General features: G+C 36.3%; 2 protein-coding genes across 3 annotated transcripts in view; both read right to left on the reverse strand.

Moving 5' to 3' along the window:
* The window catches only part of PALS1 (protein associated with LIN7 1, MAGUK p55 family member), a 63,756-nt gene that overhangs the window by 37,962 nt on the left and 6,149 nt on the right, over nt 1-19,645 (reverse strand). Inside the window, exons 2-3 of one of the 2 annotated variants that reach the window (XM_063644413.1) lie at nt 15,837-16,124; nt 6,000-6,208 (exon numbers count right to left, since the gene is read on the reverse strand). In XM_063644413.1, the coding sequence (XP_063500483.1) occupies nt 6,000-6,208; nt 15,837-16,101 (474 nt within the window). In that variant the 5' untranslated portion in view covers nt 16,102-16,124. Of the gene's footprint in view, nt 1-5,999; nt 6,209-15,836; nt 16,204-19,645 lie in introns of those variants that run through there. The other variant, XM_055291357.2, reaches the window with a different exon arrangement.
* The window catches only part of GARIN2 (golgi associated RAB2 interactor family member 2), a 103,183-nt gene continuing 99,739 nt past the window's right edge, over nt 16,202-19,645 (reverse strand). The window contains exon 9 of the transcript XR_010122089.1: nt 16,202-16,365. The gene's annotated coding sequence lies outside the window, so the exon portion shown is untranslated. The remainder of the gene's footprint in view (nt 16,366-19,645) is intronic.

A 19,645-nucleotide genomic window follows, 5' to 3' on the forward strand; every position in this document is an offset into this window, starting at 1 on the left:
ATAAAGTCAGTTACTCCAGAAATGTACCCATAGCATCTAAACTTTGAGAAAATTTCTATGTATATATCCCTTCTTTATTCTTGACATTTGTTTTTACCAAAATGAGATCATGCTACCCATAGTTTTTATAATAGTATTTTTTTTTTTGAGACGGAGTTTCACTCTTGTCGCCCAGGCTGGAGTGCAATGGCATGATCTTGGCTCACTGCAACCTCTGCCTCCCGGGTTCAAGTGATTCTTCTGCCTCAGACTCCCGAGTAGCTGGGATTACAGGCGCCCACCACCACACCCAGCTAGTTTTTTTTTATTTTTAGTAGAGACAGGGTTTCACCATGTTGGCCAGACTGGTCTCGAATTCCTGACCTCAGGCGGTCCGCCCACCTTGGCCTCCCAAAGTGCTGGGATGACAGGCGTGAGCCACCACGCCCAGCCCCTAATAACAGTATTTTATAACTATTTTGACTTGATACTAATAAATTACTAAAATATTTTATTTTTCTATGTCACTAAATGTCCTTTTTAAAACAGAAATATGATCATTCTAGTTCTGAGTGGCTCTCTGTCACAAGATTAAGTCTAAGCTCCTTAGTATTAAATCTAAGGACCATCACCATCTGATTCTTTCATCTTTTCCAGCCCTATCTCCTGGCATTCCTTACGCCTTAACCTTTTTGATTCAGCATTAAACTACTTGTTCCCTGCACAAACCATGCTGTCTCCCCACAACGACTGTGATTATACTAGCTGTCTCAGCTACCTGAATTGCCTTATTCTACTTGCCTAGATAACATGTACTCATAAGACTGAACACATTCAATTTAAAATTATCAATAGGGCTATTTCCCCACTAGACGGAGCTCAATGAAGATAAAATTGTATCTTATTCAGCTTCATATCTGGCTACTGGCAGAATGTCTGACAAACAGCACTGAAATATTTAATGAATTCAATGAAAGGAAGAGAGGGTAGGAAGTCATCCTTGATGTCTCCTTTACCTTTATTACCCACGTAGAGACACTATGTCCTATTAATTTTCTATTTAAATATTTCTATAATCCACGTGCAACTGCTATTCAAAATCTTACATCTGGACAATTACAATAGCCTCCACATTACTCTATGTTTCCACCGACTTTCCACAATGTTATCAAAGTAATACTTTAAATTAGAAGCCTGTTTATATAGATATGTTTAAAATTCTTCAGTAGATTCGCAATCATGTATAGAATAAATTTCTTGTTTTAAATGTTTTATGAAGTGACCTTTTCCTGTTAAATTTGAGAAACACAAAAAAACTAGTAAAATTACCTATTTATCTAACACCCAGAGATAGCCTTTTTAATAGTTTATTAATTCTTCCATTACCTCTTACATGCAGTTTAAATGAGATATGTGTGTGCATCTGTATAAATTAATTCATATTTTCCCTGTTCCTATACAACTTCATAATTCATTACTTCTTCCTGTTTTATTGCACTGACTGGTACTGCCAAAAAATGTTGAATACTAGTGGTGGGCATCTACAGTTTCTTTATCTTATTCAAGACTTAAATGGCAATGTGTGGGTGTTTCACCATTAAGGAAGATGCTATTGGTTTCTGGTATTATTCTTCTTCTTTTTTTTCCCCGTTTTTTTCCCCCAAAGTGCTTTGTCACACATCTGGTATTATTTTTGACTATTATCAAGTTAAAATAATGTGCCTGGCTTTCTAAGAATTTCTATCAACAAAGAAAAAATACTGAATTTTTTTCAGATGCCTTCTCTGCATCAAAATGATCGTAGGAGGCCAGGTGCTGTGGCTCACGCCTGTAATCCCAGTACTCTGGGAGGCTGAGATGGAAGGATTGTTTGAGCCCAGGAGTTTGAGTTCCAGCTACTCAGGAGGCTGAGGTGGGAGGACTGCTTGAGCCCGGGAGGCTGAGGTTGCAGTGAGCCGTAATTATGCCACTGCACAGCAGCCTGGGTGACAGAGCGAGACTCTCTCAAAACAAAGATCATATGGTTTTCTCCTTTCACCTATTAATTCTTTTAAAATATTTTAAATATTTACCAAAGTAATCCATCATAAGATAAATTTAAATTTATTAATGGCCTGCAGGATCTAGACACCATCTTTTTTTTTTTGAGACAGAGTCTCACTCTGTTGCCCAGGCTGGAGAGCAGTGGCACAATCTCGGCTCACTGCAAGCTCCGCCTCCCTGGGTTCATGCCATTCTCCTGCCTCAGCCTCCCGAGTACCACCACACCCAGCTAATTTTTTTGTATTTTTAGTAGAGACAGGGTTTCACCGTGTTAGCCAGGATGGTCTCAATCTCCTGACCTCGTGATCTGCCCACCTTGGCCTCCCAAAATGCTGGGATTACAGGCGTGAGCCACTGCGCCTGGCCTCTAGACACCATCTTTTAGCATTAAGTCCTATACTTACTTAGCATTCAAGAAATATGCCAGGCTTTCTCTCTCACTACCACTTCTGTACCCTTTGAGCATGGAATGCCTTTTCCTCTTTCTTACGTTTCCTGATATTCCCGGTCACCCCTCAAGACTCAGCAAATTAAATTTCCTTCTGTTTTTTCCTTCTTCCCATCATTCCCCTCATCCTTCCCATCCTCCCAAAACAGAATGAGGCATATCTCGGTGCTGTTGGCACTCTTTTCATACTGCCATCATAGCACTTCTCATTAGACTGTAATTGTTTACTCATTGTTCCTCCACAGCAAAAGCCTAATTCAACTTTCACAGGTTGATAAACATCTAGGTTTTTTTCAGTTTCTATTATCTGGTTGCTATGAACATCTGTTTTTAAGCTTTTCTGTGGATACATTTTTATTTCTCTTGGCTATATACCTACAAGTGAAATTGCTGGGTCACAGTATATAGGTACATTAGCTTTAGCAGATACTGCCAAACATTTTTCCAAAGTGGTAGTACCAATTTATACTCCACCAGTGATGGATGAGAGTTTCAGTTGTTCCGTAAGTTCACAAACAATACTGACAATCTTTTAAATTGTAATCATTGTCATTCTGGTGTCAGTGTAACAGTATCTCATTATGTTTTAATTTGCATTTCTCTGTTGGCTAATGATGCCTAGTATCTTTTCATTGCTATTGGCCATTTGGATTTCCTCTTTTTTGTGAAGTGACTGTTCTTTGTCAATTTTTTTTTAACTGAGTAGTCTTTTTTCTTATTAATTTCCAAGAGTCTTTTTTTTTTTTTTTTCTTTAAAGACAGGGTCTTACTCTGTCGCCCAGACTGGAATGCAGTGGTGCAATCTCAGCTCACTGCAACCTTCGCCTCCCAGGTTCAAGTGATTCTCCTGCCTCAGCCTCCCAAGCAGCTAGAATTACAGGTGCACACCACTACAGCCAGCTAATTTTTGTTTTTGTTTTTTTTTTTTTTTAGTAGAGACCGGGTTTCACCATGCTGGCCAGGCTGGTCTTGAACTCCTGACCTCAAATGATCCACCCGCCTTGGCCTCCCAAAATGCTGGGATTACAGGCGTGAGCCTCCCAAAGTGCTGGGATTACAGACCACACCCGGCCAACAAGAGTTCTTTATATATTTCATAGACAAGTTTTTATCATATATTTACACACACACACACACACACGCACACACACACACTTCAATATCTCAAAATCAAATACCATTTCTCAGTGTGTTGGCTTTCATTTTTACTCTTAAAGGTGTTTATAAGTTCATCTAATGAAGTCCAAGTTCTAAATTTTCTTTATAAAAGAACTATAATATCCTAGGGCCAGGCGCAGTGGCTCACGCCTGTAATTCCAGCACTTTGGGAGGCCGAGTTGGGTGGATCACGAGGTCAGGAGATCGAGACCATCCTGGCTAACACGGTGAAACCCCATCTCTACTAAAAGCACAAAAAATTAGCTGGGTGTGGTGGCAGGCACCTGTAGCCCCAGCTACTCCAGAGGCTGAGGCAGGAGAACGGCGTGAACCCAGGAGGCGGAGCTTGCAGTGAGCCGAGATCGTGCCACTGCACTCCAGCCTGGGCAACAGTGCAAGACTCCATCTCAAAAAAAAAAAAAAAGCACTATACTATCTAAGAAATTTGGTTTGTATTTATTAGTAAATATGCTAGATCATCAAAGATTTAATCTAGACCTTAAAATTTGAGGTTTTCATAGGCTTTATTATTATATGATACCTAATGTTTAACTGATATTTTAAGCCATGTAAACAAAGAATACTTCTGAGTGTTTCACTAAATTTCTTGAGATTTTTTTTTAAACTTAACCTCACTAGGCCTCAATATTCAGAATGTGAAACAGGGGAGTTAGACTGGTGATTGCTGATATTTTTTTCCAGCTGTAAAATAAAGGCAATGGGTCCATTTAACCTTTACGATTTTGTTATCAGATTTAACACTCCTCTCCTTGTTGAGTTCTATGTGCTTTTTTCACAAGTATAATGTACTGAAAGGGCAACTTCACAGTCATGCACACTCCAGGGGAAACCATTCACGTTCTATCACTGAAGACACTATAGTTACTGTAAGGATGTGAAAGCAAACTTTCAGAAAATCTCCTTTATACGGTACTTTTACAATAGTGAACTATCCTATATTCACATATGTGAATATGTGAACTATCCTGAAACTAATATTCAAAATTGATTTTTTTAAAAGTCCTTTTTAACAACTTCTTTCTTCCCAAGGCATTTACTCTTTAAGCCACTTCTAGTTCTTTGCTTTTCTCAACTCCTAAAACCCTTTAAGCTAAGTTGTTTCTTTTCTCCCTTCTTTCCACCTTTCCATTGTGTGTGTCAGCTTTTTTCAATTGGAGCAATTGTGATCTGTCTTGCTTCTCTCACTCTCTTCTTCACCCATTGTTGTATTTAGCAAAACAAGGACCCAGTAGCCAGCTGGACAAACCTTCCTCCTAACAGGGACAGGAATGATTATAATGATTTATTTTGTATTCTTTCCAACTGGATTTGAAACCAGCTTCACTTGCCTGTGTGCTCTCAAATATGTCATATTTTTACCAAATATATTGGTACTCGTCTTTTCCTTCTATCCTGGAAGTGAGTCCAGAATTGCCTATGTGTGTGAATAGTGTAAGATCAAGGTACCGCTATTTCAATCTCTGTAAGAAAAGTAATTTTAAGAAATTTCAGAAAACCATTTAAACCATAAATATGACAAGTGAGAAAAATATCTCCCTTGGGGACAATTATGTGCTAATCAACAAAGTACCTTCTAACCTATTTTATAGGTTCTGTAGCTCTAGATGTCCTCCCTCCCCAATAGCCCATTTTCTGCTCATGTTGGCATTCAATGAAATACATTCACTTCATGGGATTCCAGAATTATTCATTCTAATAATACCAAAATAACTTAAAACGCTAGAATAATGAGAGACTGTCTACTCCCCAAAACAGAAGAGTTTATTTATACCCTTTTTAAATCTTAAATTTAAACGATGTTTGCATAACAGATCAAACACTGAACACTGGTTAGCATCAGAAACAAGAATTTAAGTCATCATGTTAACAATAAAAACTCCCACAGTATATTAAGATTTAATAATTTGAAATGTCTACAGTTTTTATAGGAGGAAAACTTCAAAATACCTAGACATAATAAATCTTAGGAGTTATATAATACCTGATTATCAGTTATAATTATATCTCATCAGTATTCACTATCTCAGTTTATAAGGTATAATGCTTAAAATTCATAAAACTATACTAAAAACATTAAAAAATTGCTCTCTAGTAATTCAAATATTTGTTACTATCCAAATTTATGATTTTATATAAAAAATTAACTTCATGAAACAATGTTCTGACTCTGAAGTAAACTTTTTTTAGGATAAAATGCATGTAGTAATCTGTCACAATACATTATTAACATGTAATTAACAGTAATTAATTCAAACAAATCTTATAGTCACATTAGTATTTTCCAATAATCCTGCCTTCCTGCCACTGCTAATTACCTTGTAGACATCAACAAGATGTTTAGAATACATACCTCTTGAGCAAGATCTTGTGCGTTGGAGATAAGAGGAAATGGAGGACTGGCCTTGTTCATGTGTACTGTGATGGCATTGTGTATCTTAAATGCATTCTGGAAATCCTTATTTTGAACAAGTTGTAAAAGCAGTGAAATATCCTGCTGGCTCTGAGAATCTACCAAAGTATGTTGGATATGTTTAAGTGAAGAAAACAAGTCTTCTATTTCTAGTAGAAGAAGAAAAGGTATCCAAAAGTTAACTGTTCCAGTATTAATTCAACATGCATTTTCAGAGAACATTTCTTTGAACCAGTTAACAATTTAAGTTTTCAGAAAAATACCAAATTCTGCATATATTATTGTCAATCATGGTCATTTCATAGGTTTTTAAGTAAAACTTTTTAAAAAATTACACAACAGAATAACTTGCATTTTTACAAAGGTGTTTTAATTATAAAACTAATACACATTCAATATAAAAACAAGTGGGGGGAGGAATGCAAAAATAAATTTAAAACCCCCAATAATCCCATCACCTAAAAATATTTTTTTCTTAACATCCTATTTCCTTTTTAACAGTACATTGTAAATGTTTTCCCATATCACTAGTCTTTTTAAATATTTAATGATTCCATGATATTCTATTACATGGCTAAACCATAATTTATAGTAACCATTAAACTAAAGTTGAACATTTAGATTGCTTCCAATTTTTTTGCTACCATAAAAACAAGCATTTCAGTACATAATAATCAGTGCTACATACAAATTTGTCTGAGATTCTGATGTCTTCATAAGGTAAGTCCCAGAAATAGAACTTTTAGATAAGATTCTGACATTTTTTAAAAAGTCAAACAGCTTTTCTAGGGAGGTTTTACTAATTTGCATTCCATTAGCAATATTTCCAGCAATATTTGATATTATTATTTTTAAAAATCTTCCATTTATTTGACTGGTAAGGAAGTTAAGGTTTATTCACATTTACCAGGCACTTCTTTTGTGGTCTATAAAACTCTAATGAATATGTGAGTCTCCTAAGTTGTATTGAAAGTTGTGGGCATATGTATGTGCATTGTGTCTGCCTGTTAGTGTGCATAAATAGCACAAGCATTTTTCTGGAAAATGTTATTCCAAAATGGTTAAGAAGCACTGGTAGGCTGGACACAGTGGCTCACGCCTTGTAATCCCAGCACTCTGGGAGGCCCAGACGGGTAGATCATTAGGTCAGGAGTTCAAGACCAGCCTGGCCAAGATGGTGAAACCCTGTCTCTATTAAAAATACAAAAATTAGCTGGGTGCAGTGGTGGGCACCTGTAATCCTAGCTACTTGGGAGGTGAGGCAGGAGAACCGGGCACAGTGGCGGGCGCCTGTAATCCCAGCTACTCGGGAGGCGAGACAGGAGAATCACTTGAACCCAGGAGGCGGAGGTTGCAGTGAGCCGAGATCACACCATTGCACTCTAGCCTGGGCAACAGAGCAAGACTCCATCTCAAAAAAAAAAAAAAAAAAAAAAAAAAAAAGCACTGGTAGTCTCTTCCCTGCTCCCAAATAGGCTGTGTGAGTGTACGTGCGCATGCACATATACTCTGTCATATTTGTTGGGAATCGTTTTCCAATATTTCCATTTACCTCTTAATTATATTTGTGGTTGCTCTTGTTATAGAATTTGTCAACTCTGATCCCCTTGCTTTTCCTGTGTGATTTCTTTCACTGTTTGTATGCTTATAAACTTCTTGTAGGTCATTAAAAAATATTTATCTAGATTTCTTCTAGCTTCTTATAATTTCTACTTTATTTAACTTCTATTTAATTTTAATTCATCTAGAATTTATTTTGGCATAGATCTGAAAAAATTTAACTTTTTCTTCCAAATAACCAACGATTCTAGTACCATTTATTAAATAATCATTCCTGGCCAGGCGCAGTGGCTCAGGTCTGTAACCCCAGCACTTTGGGAAGCTGAAGCGGGTGGATTGCTTGAGTCCAGGAGGTCGAGACCAGCCTGGGCAATATGGTGAAGCCCCGTCTCTACTAAAGAAATAATAAAAAATGTCTAGGCACAGTGGCTCACGCCTGTGTTCCCAGCACTTTGGGAGGCTGAGGTGGACAGATTGCTTGAGCTCAGGCGTTCGAGACCAGCCTGGGCAACATGGTGAGATCCTGTCTCTTTTTAAAATAACAATAATTTTTAAAAATACAAAATATTAGCCAGGCATTGTGGCATGCGCCTTAGTCCCAGCTACTCATGAGGCTGAGGTGGGAGAATCCACTGGGGCCATGATCACGCTACTGCACTCTAGCCTGGGCAACTGAGTGAGACCTCATCAAATAATAATTCCTTTTCCACTGATTAACAATGCCACCAAATTCTTACACATATCAGAGTCTGTCTTTATTTCATTGGTCTATCAGAATTATACTGTTTTATTAGAGTAGCATTATAATGTTTGTTCATATTAATATGACAAGTACCTGATCTTTAAAAGTTTCTTGACTATTGTAAATTACTTATAAGTCACTTTTTCGTTACCTCCCATTCCCTCTTTCCTAGTCTTCCAAAAAGAAAAGTCCTATTGAGATTTTGACTAAAATTAAACCTGTAAATGAGTCTAGGAAAAACTTAGAGCACATACTAGGACTTACACAGTCAAAGACAGTATAAAAAAGACAGGGAGGCCGGGCACGGTGGCTCACGCCTGTAATCCCAGCACTTTGGGAGACCGAGGTGGGCGGATCATGAGGTCAGGAGATGGAGACCATCCTGGTGAACATGGTGAAACCCCATCTCTACTAAAAATACAAAAAAAAATTAGCCGGGCGTGGTGGCAGGTGCCTGTAGTCCCAGATACTCGGGAGGCTGAGCCAGGAGAATGGCGTGAACCTGGGAGGCAGAGCTTGCAGTGAGCCGAGATAGTGCCACTGCACTCCAGCTTGGGCGACAGAGACAGACTCTGTCTCAAAAAAAAAAAAAAAAAAAAAAAAGGAAAAAAATCTTCCCAATGTGCGTTTTTGTCAGCTCCCTTCTTATAAGGTCTGCAGAAACACCACTGACTCTTATTTATTTTGTATCCCAAAATTTGAACAGCAGTTAAATTTTTAAATAGATTTTAACAGTTCTTCGGTTGATTCTTGAGGTTCGCTATCTTTCCTGCCCCAAATCAAAATAACTTTAGTCTTCCTTTTAAACATATATATGTTTAGTCTTCCTTATTTTATATATATAGTTGTCCCTTGGTATCAGTGGGAGATTGGTTCCAAGACGTCCCACAGACAGAAAGATCTGCAGATGCTCAAGTCCCTTACATAAAATGGTGGAGTATTTGCATATAAGGTATACACATCCTCCAGTTACCTAAAATCAGCTCTAGATTACTTATAATACTTAATACAATGTAAATAGCTGTTGTATTGTTCAGAGAATGACGACAGGGAAAAAAGTCTTTTTTATAAAGACTTATAAAAAGTCGGCCACGTGCGATGGTGGCTCATGCCTGTGATCCCAGCACTTTGGGAGGCTGAGGCAGGTGGATCACATGAAGTCAGGAGTTTGAGACCAGCCTGGCTAACATGGCGAAACTCCATCTCTACTAAAAAAATACAAAAATTAACCAGGTATGGCGGCATGCTCCTGTAGTCCCAGCTACTTGGGAGGCTGAGGCAGGAGAATCACTTGAACCTGGGTGGTGGAGGTTGCAGTGACCCAGTATCACACCACTGCACTCTAGCCTGGATGACAGAGTGAGACCCTGTCTCAAAAAAAAAAAAAAAAAAAAAAAAAAAAATTACCTAAGGAATCTCCATCTGGATTGGCATCATTTATTTTTATATATTATTCTCATTTGCCCCATATGAAAACAGATAGCTTCTAGGGACCTATACTCAGCATTAAGCTTCTCCATTTCATTGTGTAAATAATTCTGATTCTTTTAACCTGTCCTCAGAAATTTCAAGTCCAACCAACTTCATGACTTTTTTTCTGAAACTTTTCAGATTTCTTTTCCTCTGAACTGTAGGGTCAAATATGATACTCAGATGGGGAACTTAATATTACTAAGTAGGAGGAAATTACATCTGTTTCCAGTATATCTACCTATGGAATTAAAATTGTGGTGGCTCATGCCTCTAATCCTAACACTTTGGAAGGCCAAGGTGGGAGGATCACTTGAGACCGGGAGGTCAAGACCAGCCTGGGCAACATAGTAAGACCCCATCTCTACAAAAAAATAAAAATAAAAATAAAATTTTTTTAACCTAGATGAATGGAAAAACAAGATGTGGTATATTTGTACAGTGGAATATTAATTCATCCATAAAAAAGAAATGAAGTACTGATTCATGCTACAATATGGATGAACTCTGAAAACATAATGGTAAGTGAAAAGAGGCCAGTCACAAAAAAGCCTATGTTATGTAATTTCATTCATATAAAATGTCTAGAATAAGCAAATCCAAAAAGACAGAAAGTATATTCGTGGCTGTCAGGGGCCAGGTGGTGGAGAGAATAGGGAGTGACCATTAATGGGTACATACTTTGGAATTATATAGTAGAGATGGTTGCACAACCTTGGTTTTTTTTTTTTTTTTAGCACTGCAGCCTCGATCTCCTGGGCTCAAAAAATCCTCCTGCCTCAGCCTCCCTAGTATGCTGGGACTACAGAAGCATGCCACCATGCCCAGCTTTTTTTTGTTGTTTTTTTTTGTTTGTTTGTTTTTAAGACATAGGGTCTATGTTGCCCAAGCTGGTCTCAAACTCCTGGGCTCAAGAGATCCTCCTGCCTCGGCCTCCAAAGGTGCTACTAATATGGGCATGAACCACCATGCCTGCCTGCACAACCTTGTGAGTATACTAAAAACTAATGAATTCTACAGTTTAAAAGACAAAATTTTATGGTATGTGAATTATATCTTAATAAAGCTGTTATTTTAAAAATGAAATAAGAAATTAGTGGTTAAGATCCACAAATTAATTTTATGGACTACAGGGTTAGATGATCTCTCTGTAGCTTCTGGTTCTCACAAAAATTAAATTTCATTCAAACCTGTAGTGTGCCATTTACTCAAATGCTTTTTTCATTTGGTCCTCAAGAAAATCCTGAAACCGAGGCTCAGAAAAATTAAGTAACATGCCCAAAGTCAATAGTGCAATTTAGTGACATTAAAAAGTATTTAAACTCAGTTTTGACTCTAATATCCCTGCACTTTCCAATATGCAGCTACCACATACATTTCTGAATGTGCTGTAAGACAACGAAGCAAATCTTTGCAGGCAGAAATAAGTTTTAAAACCTACTACTGCTTAATAAGTGGAATGAAGTTTTAACGTATTGTGTCAATGACTAAATGATGTAGCAGTTACTTTTCTATATAATTATGTGTATTTAATAAACAAAATCTACATTACTATACATATACTCTAATGAATTTTTACATCTTTAGGTCTAATTTTAGCAACTTGACTAAATCACAGAATTCTCAAATGATCCCAACACTTCAAACATTAAATCTAGTGACAACAGATTTAATTATTTCAATTCCAGGAAGGTAAAAAAAATTCCCTGAAGGAATGGCTAATAACATTTATTTGGAAATATCTGTAATAATAGCTAAACAAAAATTTGATAGTAAAAATAATCAACTTCTCAGAAGCAGGCTGAACTAAGACTCAAGACTTACTGGCACTGGGATTTTGTCTGTTGGCTTGAAATAAACTTTATCTTAAAGCCAACTTTTAAAAAGTTTACAATCAGACAAAATTCCAGTATGCCCCATGATCAATCAAAAGTCAGTTAAATGCCAGAATGAAATCTGAAAGAGCTATTTTACTTTAAAATGTCAATAATCTTTTGACTTAATAGTTTGAATATCCAGAGCCATCTGACAAAAAATATGCAGACACTAATTAAGACTGAAACAATGCTATTAAGTCTATGAAAATATTTTGTTCTTTAGCTTTATTCATCCCAGTTTTCTTCCCCATGGTGTGTTTTTCCTTCTTCACATTAATAGTATCTCATAGATTAGAAAGCCCCTAATCACAAATTCCAGGAGTCTTTTCATTAACCACTAAACAGCTCACCACAGATATATACAGGTGTGTGTATGTTCCCTTTCCTGACACTGCTTCAAAGACAACAATTTTATAGTCACATATATGATAGATGGCAGTTATCCCTAGTTTATTCAAGTATTCTATCTATATATTTCCTTGTCCACATCCCTGGCCCAAAATTACTTATCTGAGAACACAAAAACAGTGAAATCTATAATATAGAAATATATGAAAATTACCCTGCTCTAGCTTAACCCACTCTAACCTGCATTATTTTCTTTTCCGAGGATTTCTCTCACAAGGTAGTTTGCTCTGATTATGAAAGAGAACAAAGAGAATAATATTTGTAACAAAGCAAGCTTTAAAAACTAATGCCAATTTTAAGGAAAGCCTCCCTAATATCAAATTTTTTTTTACCATTTATAATACTAATTATTCATTTGAAATCTAGTTCCCATATCACTATTTCTTATCTTTCAAAAAAATTCTAACTGCTTTTAAACAAGAAAATTCAGTTCATCCTTTCTGAGTATTTTCTATCAATTCCATCCCTGTACTTTTATTATCATACATTGTCAAATTTACAAATGCTTTTCATTAAAAACCACCCAATTACTTAATCTTGCCAATCATATTTTTGATTCTTAAAAGAATACTTTGTCTACTCACAGATAAATGATGATGTATTGTTTAGAAACTGAAGGCTTCCTCTCAAAGAAATAAATCAGTTGCCCATTCTTCCCTCATTTAAAACAAGGTTGCTGTTTCTAGATGTGAAAAAGGCTGAGAAGTTGTCTCCTGTCATATGGGTATTAATCAAATACTAGCAAGGAGACATACACAATGTTCAGGGAGTACTTCTCTTACAGTTTGATGTGTTAGCAGATTATGAACAAGAAAAAAAAGTTTGGCAAAAAGCTATTACACTTCATTTTAAACAAAAACTTAAAAACCTGAGGCTATGACTGACAATAGCAAACTATACCTTATGCTAATTTCTCATGATTCTTACATAACAGATATTTGTGTTGACTATATTAACATAAAATATATCATTTATTTCTCAAAATACATCTTTTCCTATCCAAGAAATGAATTACAAATACCTGTTATGACATTTCAAATTACTTTAAAATAAAATACATAAAACTGCCTTAAATTCAAGGACCACACATAGGTACTTTTAAAAACCACAGCAGATTACACATTGGAATAGAGGTATCCTTTAATCTGAATTTGTAAAAAAGTCAGCAATAGAACATACAAACAGAAACAGGAAGAGCAAAAAAAAAAAAAAAAATTTAAGAGAAATGATGTCCAATTTTGTGTGCTTAGGCAAAACAAACAAAACCATAAACTCACAACTGTTCTCTTACTAAGTGAATCCGGCTGAAGCTATATTTGTTTCTTTACTGTGATTACATGAATATTACCTATCAGATGGATACTTACACCTGATTCTAAGTAAACCAAATGGACAAATACATTAATCTTAAGGGAATGTAAACAGAAAAACAGAAGAATCAATCCAGGTTTGCACTGGATATAACAAACTTTCTCCAATAAAATATTTTCAGAATATTTTAATAAATAAATAATAATAGAGTGGTGGGAAATGAAGGCTAGTAAGAAGCAATCAGGAATGAAGTATTTTTACTCTAATAAAACCCTCAGGAAAAAAGAGCATAAAATTCTTTCACATAACTGTATTTTTAAAATGTAATCTTTTAGCTTTCACTGTAATTAAAATATCTGAAGGCAGGAATTTAGCAGACTTCACTATGACTGAACACATATCTATGATTTCTTAAAACACAGAGAGGCATGTACATACATATGAAATGTGGATCCTGAATAAAAATTTATAACAAAGAAAGGCCGGGCGCGGTGGCTCACGCTTGTAATCCCAGCACTTTGGGAGGCCGAGGCGGGCGGATCACGAGGTCAGGAGATCGAGACCACGGTGAAACCCCGTCTCTACTAAAAATACAAAAAATTAGCCGGGCGTGGTGGCGGGCGCCTGTAGTCCCAGCTACTCGGAGAGGCTGAGGCAGGAGAATGGCATGAACCCGGGAGGCGGAGCTTGCACTGAGCCGAGATTGCGCCACTGCACTCCAGCCTGGGCGACAGAGCGAGACTCCGTCTCAAAAAAAAAAAAAAAAAAAAAAAAAAAATTATAACAAAGAAAAGAAGATGACATGATGTAGTAGAAACTGCTCCAGACTTGAGACGGGCACGGTGGCTCACACCTGTAATCCCAGCACTTTAGGAGGCCGAGGAGGGCAGATCATGAGGTCAGGAGTTGAAGACCAGCCTGACCAACATGGTGAAACCCCGACTCTACTAGAAATACAAAAATTAGCTGGGTGTGGTGGCACATGTCTGTAATCCCAGCCACTCGGGAGGCTGAGGCAGGAGAATCGCTTGAACCTGGAAAGGCGGAGATTGCATTGAGCCGAGATTGCACCACTGCACTCCAGCCTGGGCAACAGAGCAAGACTCCACCTCAAAAATAAATAAATAAATAAAAAAAGAAAGAAAGAAATTGCTCCAGAGTTGGAATAAAGTGACTTAATGAGGAACAAATCTGGCATATACATGGTACCTTTGGCCAAATTAGAAAAAGGTTCTCTATTCTGGGTAGCCACATCTCTGGCCTGGTGAGTGAAGTGCAGGCTGGATACCGGTTTCCATTCAAACCTTCCATTTTGTGCAGTACATCAATATCCAATCTGGCAAATTCAAACTTGGCTCTACCACTGGTGTCTTTAAAAAGTTGTTTAACTAAGGTTCAATTTCTTTATCTCGAAAATGGAGATTACAGAGTACTGTTAACAGGATTATTTTATTACATGAACGATGTTTGCTAAAACACTTAGTACAGGCTCAACAGACCCTTAAATGAATGGCAAAATGATGACAATGACAATAAAAACTTTCTCGTTCTACAAAAAAGTAGAAATATATCTTTTTTCACACCTAAAAAATAGCAAACCACCAAAAAATAAAATGCTCTCCTAACACTAGTTCAGTGAGCACTTGGGTGTATGTGCATGTGCAAGAAGGGCAGGCAGTAAATTCAATGATTAAATATTCTAAGTTTGGAAACATGCATTTGATATCAATCTCTCTTGTAGATTCACAATGCCTAGTAACATTCTAACAGCTATGAGAAGTCCCGTGATAAGAAGCTATTTAACTTATTTAGCCCAGAGTTCTCAAAATCCATTTGGTCACAGAATTCTTTTGGTTTGGTTGTATCTACTTATATCTCATAGGACTTTTTTTTTTTTTCCCCACAGAACAGAATTTGGGGATATAGAAAATACCATTATTTTATGTTTATGATACCATATGAACAATACCAGTTCTTTTTATTGACAATCATTAATTTAAAAAATCGAAGAATTTAAACTGTCGTTACTAATTTCATTACTATTTTACAAACTTTCAGGAAATCAGAAATTCAAAATCTGAAAATTGTTTTTTAGTATTTTGCATAAAGTTTGTGGTTTGATATAAAAGGTAAATTTCAAGGCTTTAAATGTTAGGGTCCATGCAGAACTCTTTAATATCTAAAAAAACATGTTATAGTGACTTAACATTTAAGCCGCATGCTTTTAGCTCTATGTTGATAACAGTAAACAATAGTTATACGGCGTTTCCAAGAAAACAAAGGATCTTAGTCTGGAATTCAAACTGTCATTACTTACATTCTCTTAAACCCTCTTCCTTCCCATATACATTATAAGGCACAGACAAATTAAAGCAAAATGTTTTCTGTTATACCTCTATTTTTACTTACCTAATATTTTCACAGCATAATGGGGACTTTCTAAGACAATTCCTTCCTCTGTATCAAACATAGGGTTATCTATTCCGGTCTTTGGAGGAATTTGGGCTAGTTTCTTAAGTCTCATGGAAGAATTAAGGTCAAGTTCTTGCTTTTTCCCTTCTTCCTCTCTCCTACGCCTCATGTCTTCCTGTTGTTGCCGAATACGCTCCAACTGTGCACTTCGACGTATTGGCATCATTCTGGTGCCCAAATCTCCAGGGCAGTCAACAGCCATCTCTCGGTGCTTCTGATGTTCCTCTGGTGATGCAAGATCAACATTTTTTACTTCGCTGTCTGATTCCTCTGTAACATGCCCATTCATATGGGATGTTGTCATGGTTATCTATAAAAACCTGTACCACTTTTTATAAATCAATTTTTCCCATAAGCCAATTCTCTTGATTCTGTAGTATAAAATCCATGTTACTTCAAAAAAAAAAAAAAAAAAAACTTCTCACATCACATAATAATGCTATGAAAAAGTATCCATGAAGGAAATCTAAGGGGAAAGATGGGGGAAAAAAAAGTATAAGAATTACAATATAAAAGCAGGTTTTTACACAGCCCACTTCTAATCTCCATACAACATAGAAAATAGTAAGTATATAATATTATTTTGCTAAGTAGATTAAGTACTTTCACTTTACAGATAATGGTGAGGAAATCAAGATTCCCCCTCTCCTCCAAAAAGTCCCCTTCCAAAAATGTGAAACATACTATTGAATTTTAAAGCTAAGAAAAATGATATACAGTACTGGAAAGTTTAGCAAAGTAGGAAAGTAAAGTTTGGGGTACTAGTTTGGTAGAGAACATGTTGCTTGCTTCAAACATAAAAGGTGTTTTCATCATCTTTTAGTAGTTGTCTCAACACTGTACTTTATGCTCAACAATTAACATGGGATTGAAATAACTTACTGCTAAAGAATAACTGCTAAAGAAATTGATGAATGATCAACTGATTTGGCATATAGCAGCCTTGTTTGTACATCACTTGAAATACAAGCAGTATTCTGGGGGATAATTAATTCATCTTTAGGAGTTTTTGAGATGAAGAACATGGCCAACGAATAAGAAACTTCAATTAGCAGCTGAGGCAGCTACAAGACAAAACTACATTGAGACAAGGATTACATGGGTTATCAGTCTTTATAACTGGTCCCACTGAAAAAAAAAAAAAAAAAGAATTGGGCAGGGTGCAGTGGCTCACGCCTGTAATCCCAGCACTTTGGGAGGCCAAGGCAGGCAGATCACCTGAGGTCGGGAGTTCGAGACCTGGCCAACATGGCAAAACCCCGTCTCTACTAAGAAAAATACAAAAATTAGCCAGGTGTGGTGGCAGGCGCCTGTAATCCCAGCTATTCAGAAGGCTGAGGCAGGAGAATCGCTTGAACCTGGGAGGCAGAGGCCGCAGTGAGCTGAGATCACACCACTGCACTCCAGCCTGGGTGACAGAGCGAGACTCCATCTCACAAAAAAAAAAAAAAAAAAAAAAAAGAATTGGGGTTAACTCTACAAGAATTACAAGGATTCACTTAGAGAAAATGGTAGTATCTGTTACCACTCAAAAACTTTTGAGAGTCATACTGTACAGCAAAAAGATCACAGTAAACAGGTAGATAAGAAAATTCAACTTTTAATCCTCTAGTTTTATGACTTAAGACCAGTCATTTTCTTTCTTTGACCCTTAGATTCACTTGGAAGCTTTATTCACAGGACTGACTGTTCTGAGTTTCACATGAGTTAATGTATACTTACATTAATTACCAGTATTAACTTGATTCTATTTTTAAAATCTTTCAACATATTTTAGAAAATAAAAATACTTTACCAGATAACTCTGGCTTTTCATCAAGCTATTTCTCAGGCATACATAGGCAGGTTGTTTACATATGTGTAAACCCACACATTAAATCTAATTAGCCTTTTTTTTCCACTCAAGAGCAATAATATTTACAATAATAAACCTACTACCTCCTTGAGTTGGGCATCATTTTAGTAAACAAGTTGGTTAGAGCACAATGCCAACTAAGCAAAAGCCAGGTTTTCAGATAATATTCCTAATACCAGCCAATCTTTTCTCAAACATCTTGGGTCATAATGCAAACAGGGAGAGAAGACAAAATGCTTAATACAAACCCAACTAGGCTATCAGGAAGACCATTAGTCCAACAATCAGGAAAATGGATGCCAGTTACATGAGCTATTATTAAAACTACATTTGCACAAAATTTTTGGTAGATTTTTCTGTCTTTCATCCAAATTTTGTCTTCTTTCTAACTGTGATCTACATGTAAGCACCTGATTTACCATTAGATTGCCTTCATTTTCATTAACATGACAGCTATTTGATTTATGTTAGGCAATTCTTAAGTTATTTTAGGCACTGATTATATGCAAATGCAAATTCAGCTTTTTAAATGTTTTCATTACAAGTAAGCAGAAAAATTATGTAGGAGTTACTACAGTGCTATGCTTAATTTTTAAAATCCAGGAGTGGATTTAGTATTTTCAGAAAATTAAAACTCTCAACCCTCTCTATAACAATTACTGGATATTAAAAATCAAATTTAATATTAAATGATGTGTTTTTAACTAATATATATATAAATTATGATCTGAAATTTAAAGCTCAGCTTAAAAGCTCTATATCTGTGTCCATATTCACTACACTATGAGGGAAAATTAGAAGTCATGCAAGAGAGACAGGGCCAGGTCATCCAGGTCAAAATTCTCATGCTTGTACTATTTACTATGATACTTATATATCTGGATCCAATCTTTGCTCTCAGAAAAATTTCTATAACCTGGTAGTAATCTGCTTTAAATTTCATTTTGGTTATCTCCCCAGGAATGTTCAGTCTACTGGGAGAGAAAGCAAAGAAAATAAATGATTATTTTTCCTCAATCTCCTCAACAGATTCTAAATTTGTTAGAGACAGGAGTCATGTCTTACTTTTATAGCTCCAGTGCTTAGCCTAATACATATCATAAGAAATGCCCAATAAACATCTGTTCAACTCAACTTGGAATGTCACAATGAACTATAAAACTTGGTCTGTGGTAAAAGGTGATAGGAAACACTCAAAACATAAGGATACATTTCTTTGAGCTAGATTTCAACAGGCAACTAAAAATTAGCCAGATAGTAGAAAGGTCTATTCCAGGCAGACAGGCTCACATGACCAATAGGAAGGAAGAGTATGACAGAATGGCACTTTCAGAAAACAGAATAGAATACAGTAAAGCTGAATGGGACAATGGGAACATGCTGTACATGAATAATGATAAAACTGGAAAGACAAGCAGGAAGCCATACTGAGAAGAGTTTTAGATCTTTACCCTGAAAATAGTAAGAATAATTAAAAGATTTTAAGCAGAGGATGACAGGATCACATTCATTTTTATACAAATATCACTCCTACTGGATAGAGACACAAAAAACCCTTCAAAAAATCAATGAATCCAGCAGCTGATTTTTTGAAAAGATCAACAAAATTGATAGACTACTAGCAAGACTAATGAAGAAAAAAGAGAAGAATCAAATAGATGCAATAAAAAATGATAAAGGGGATATCATCACCGATCCCACAGAAATACAAACTACCATCAGAGAATACTATAAACACCTCTATGCAAATAAACTAGAAAATCTAGAAGAAATGGATAAATTCCTGGATACATACACCCTCCCAAGACTAAACCAGGAAGAAGTTGAATCCCTGAATAGACCAATAATAGCTCTGAAATTGAGGCAATAATTAATAGACTACCAACCAAAA

This window comes from Symphalangus syndactylus, chromosome 8 (assembly GCF_028878055.3).
Source record: "Symphalangus syndactylus isolate Jambi chromosome 8, NHGRI_mSymSyn1-v2.1_pri, whole genome shotgun sequence".
Classification (NCBI taxonomy): domain Eukaryota; kingdom Metazoa; phylum Chordata; class Mammalia; order Primates; family Hylobatidae; genus Symphalangus; species Symphalangus syndactylus.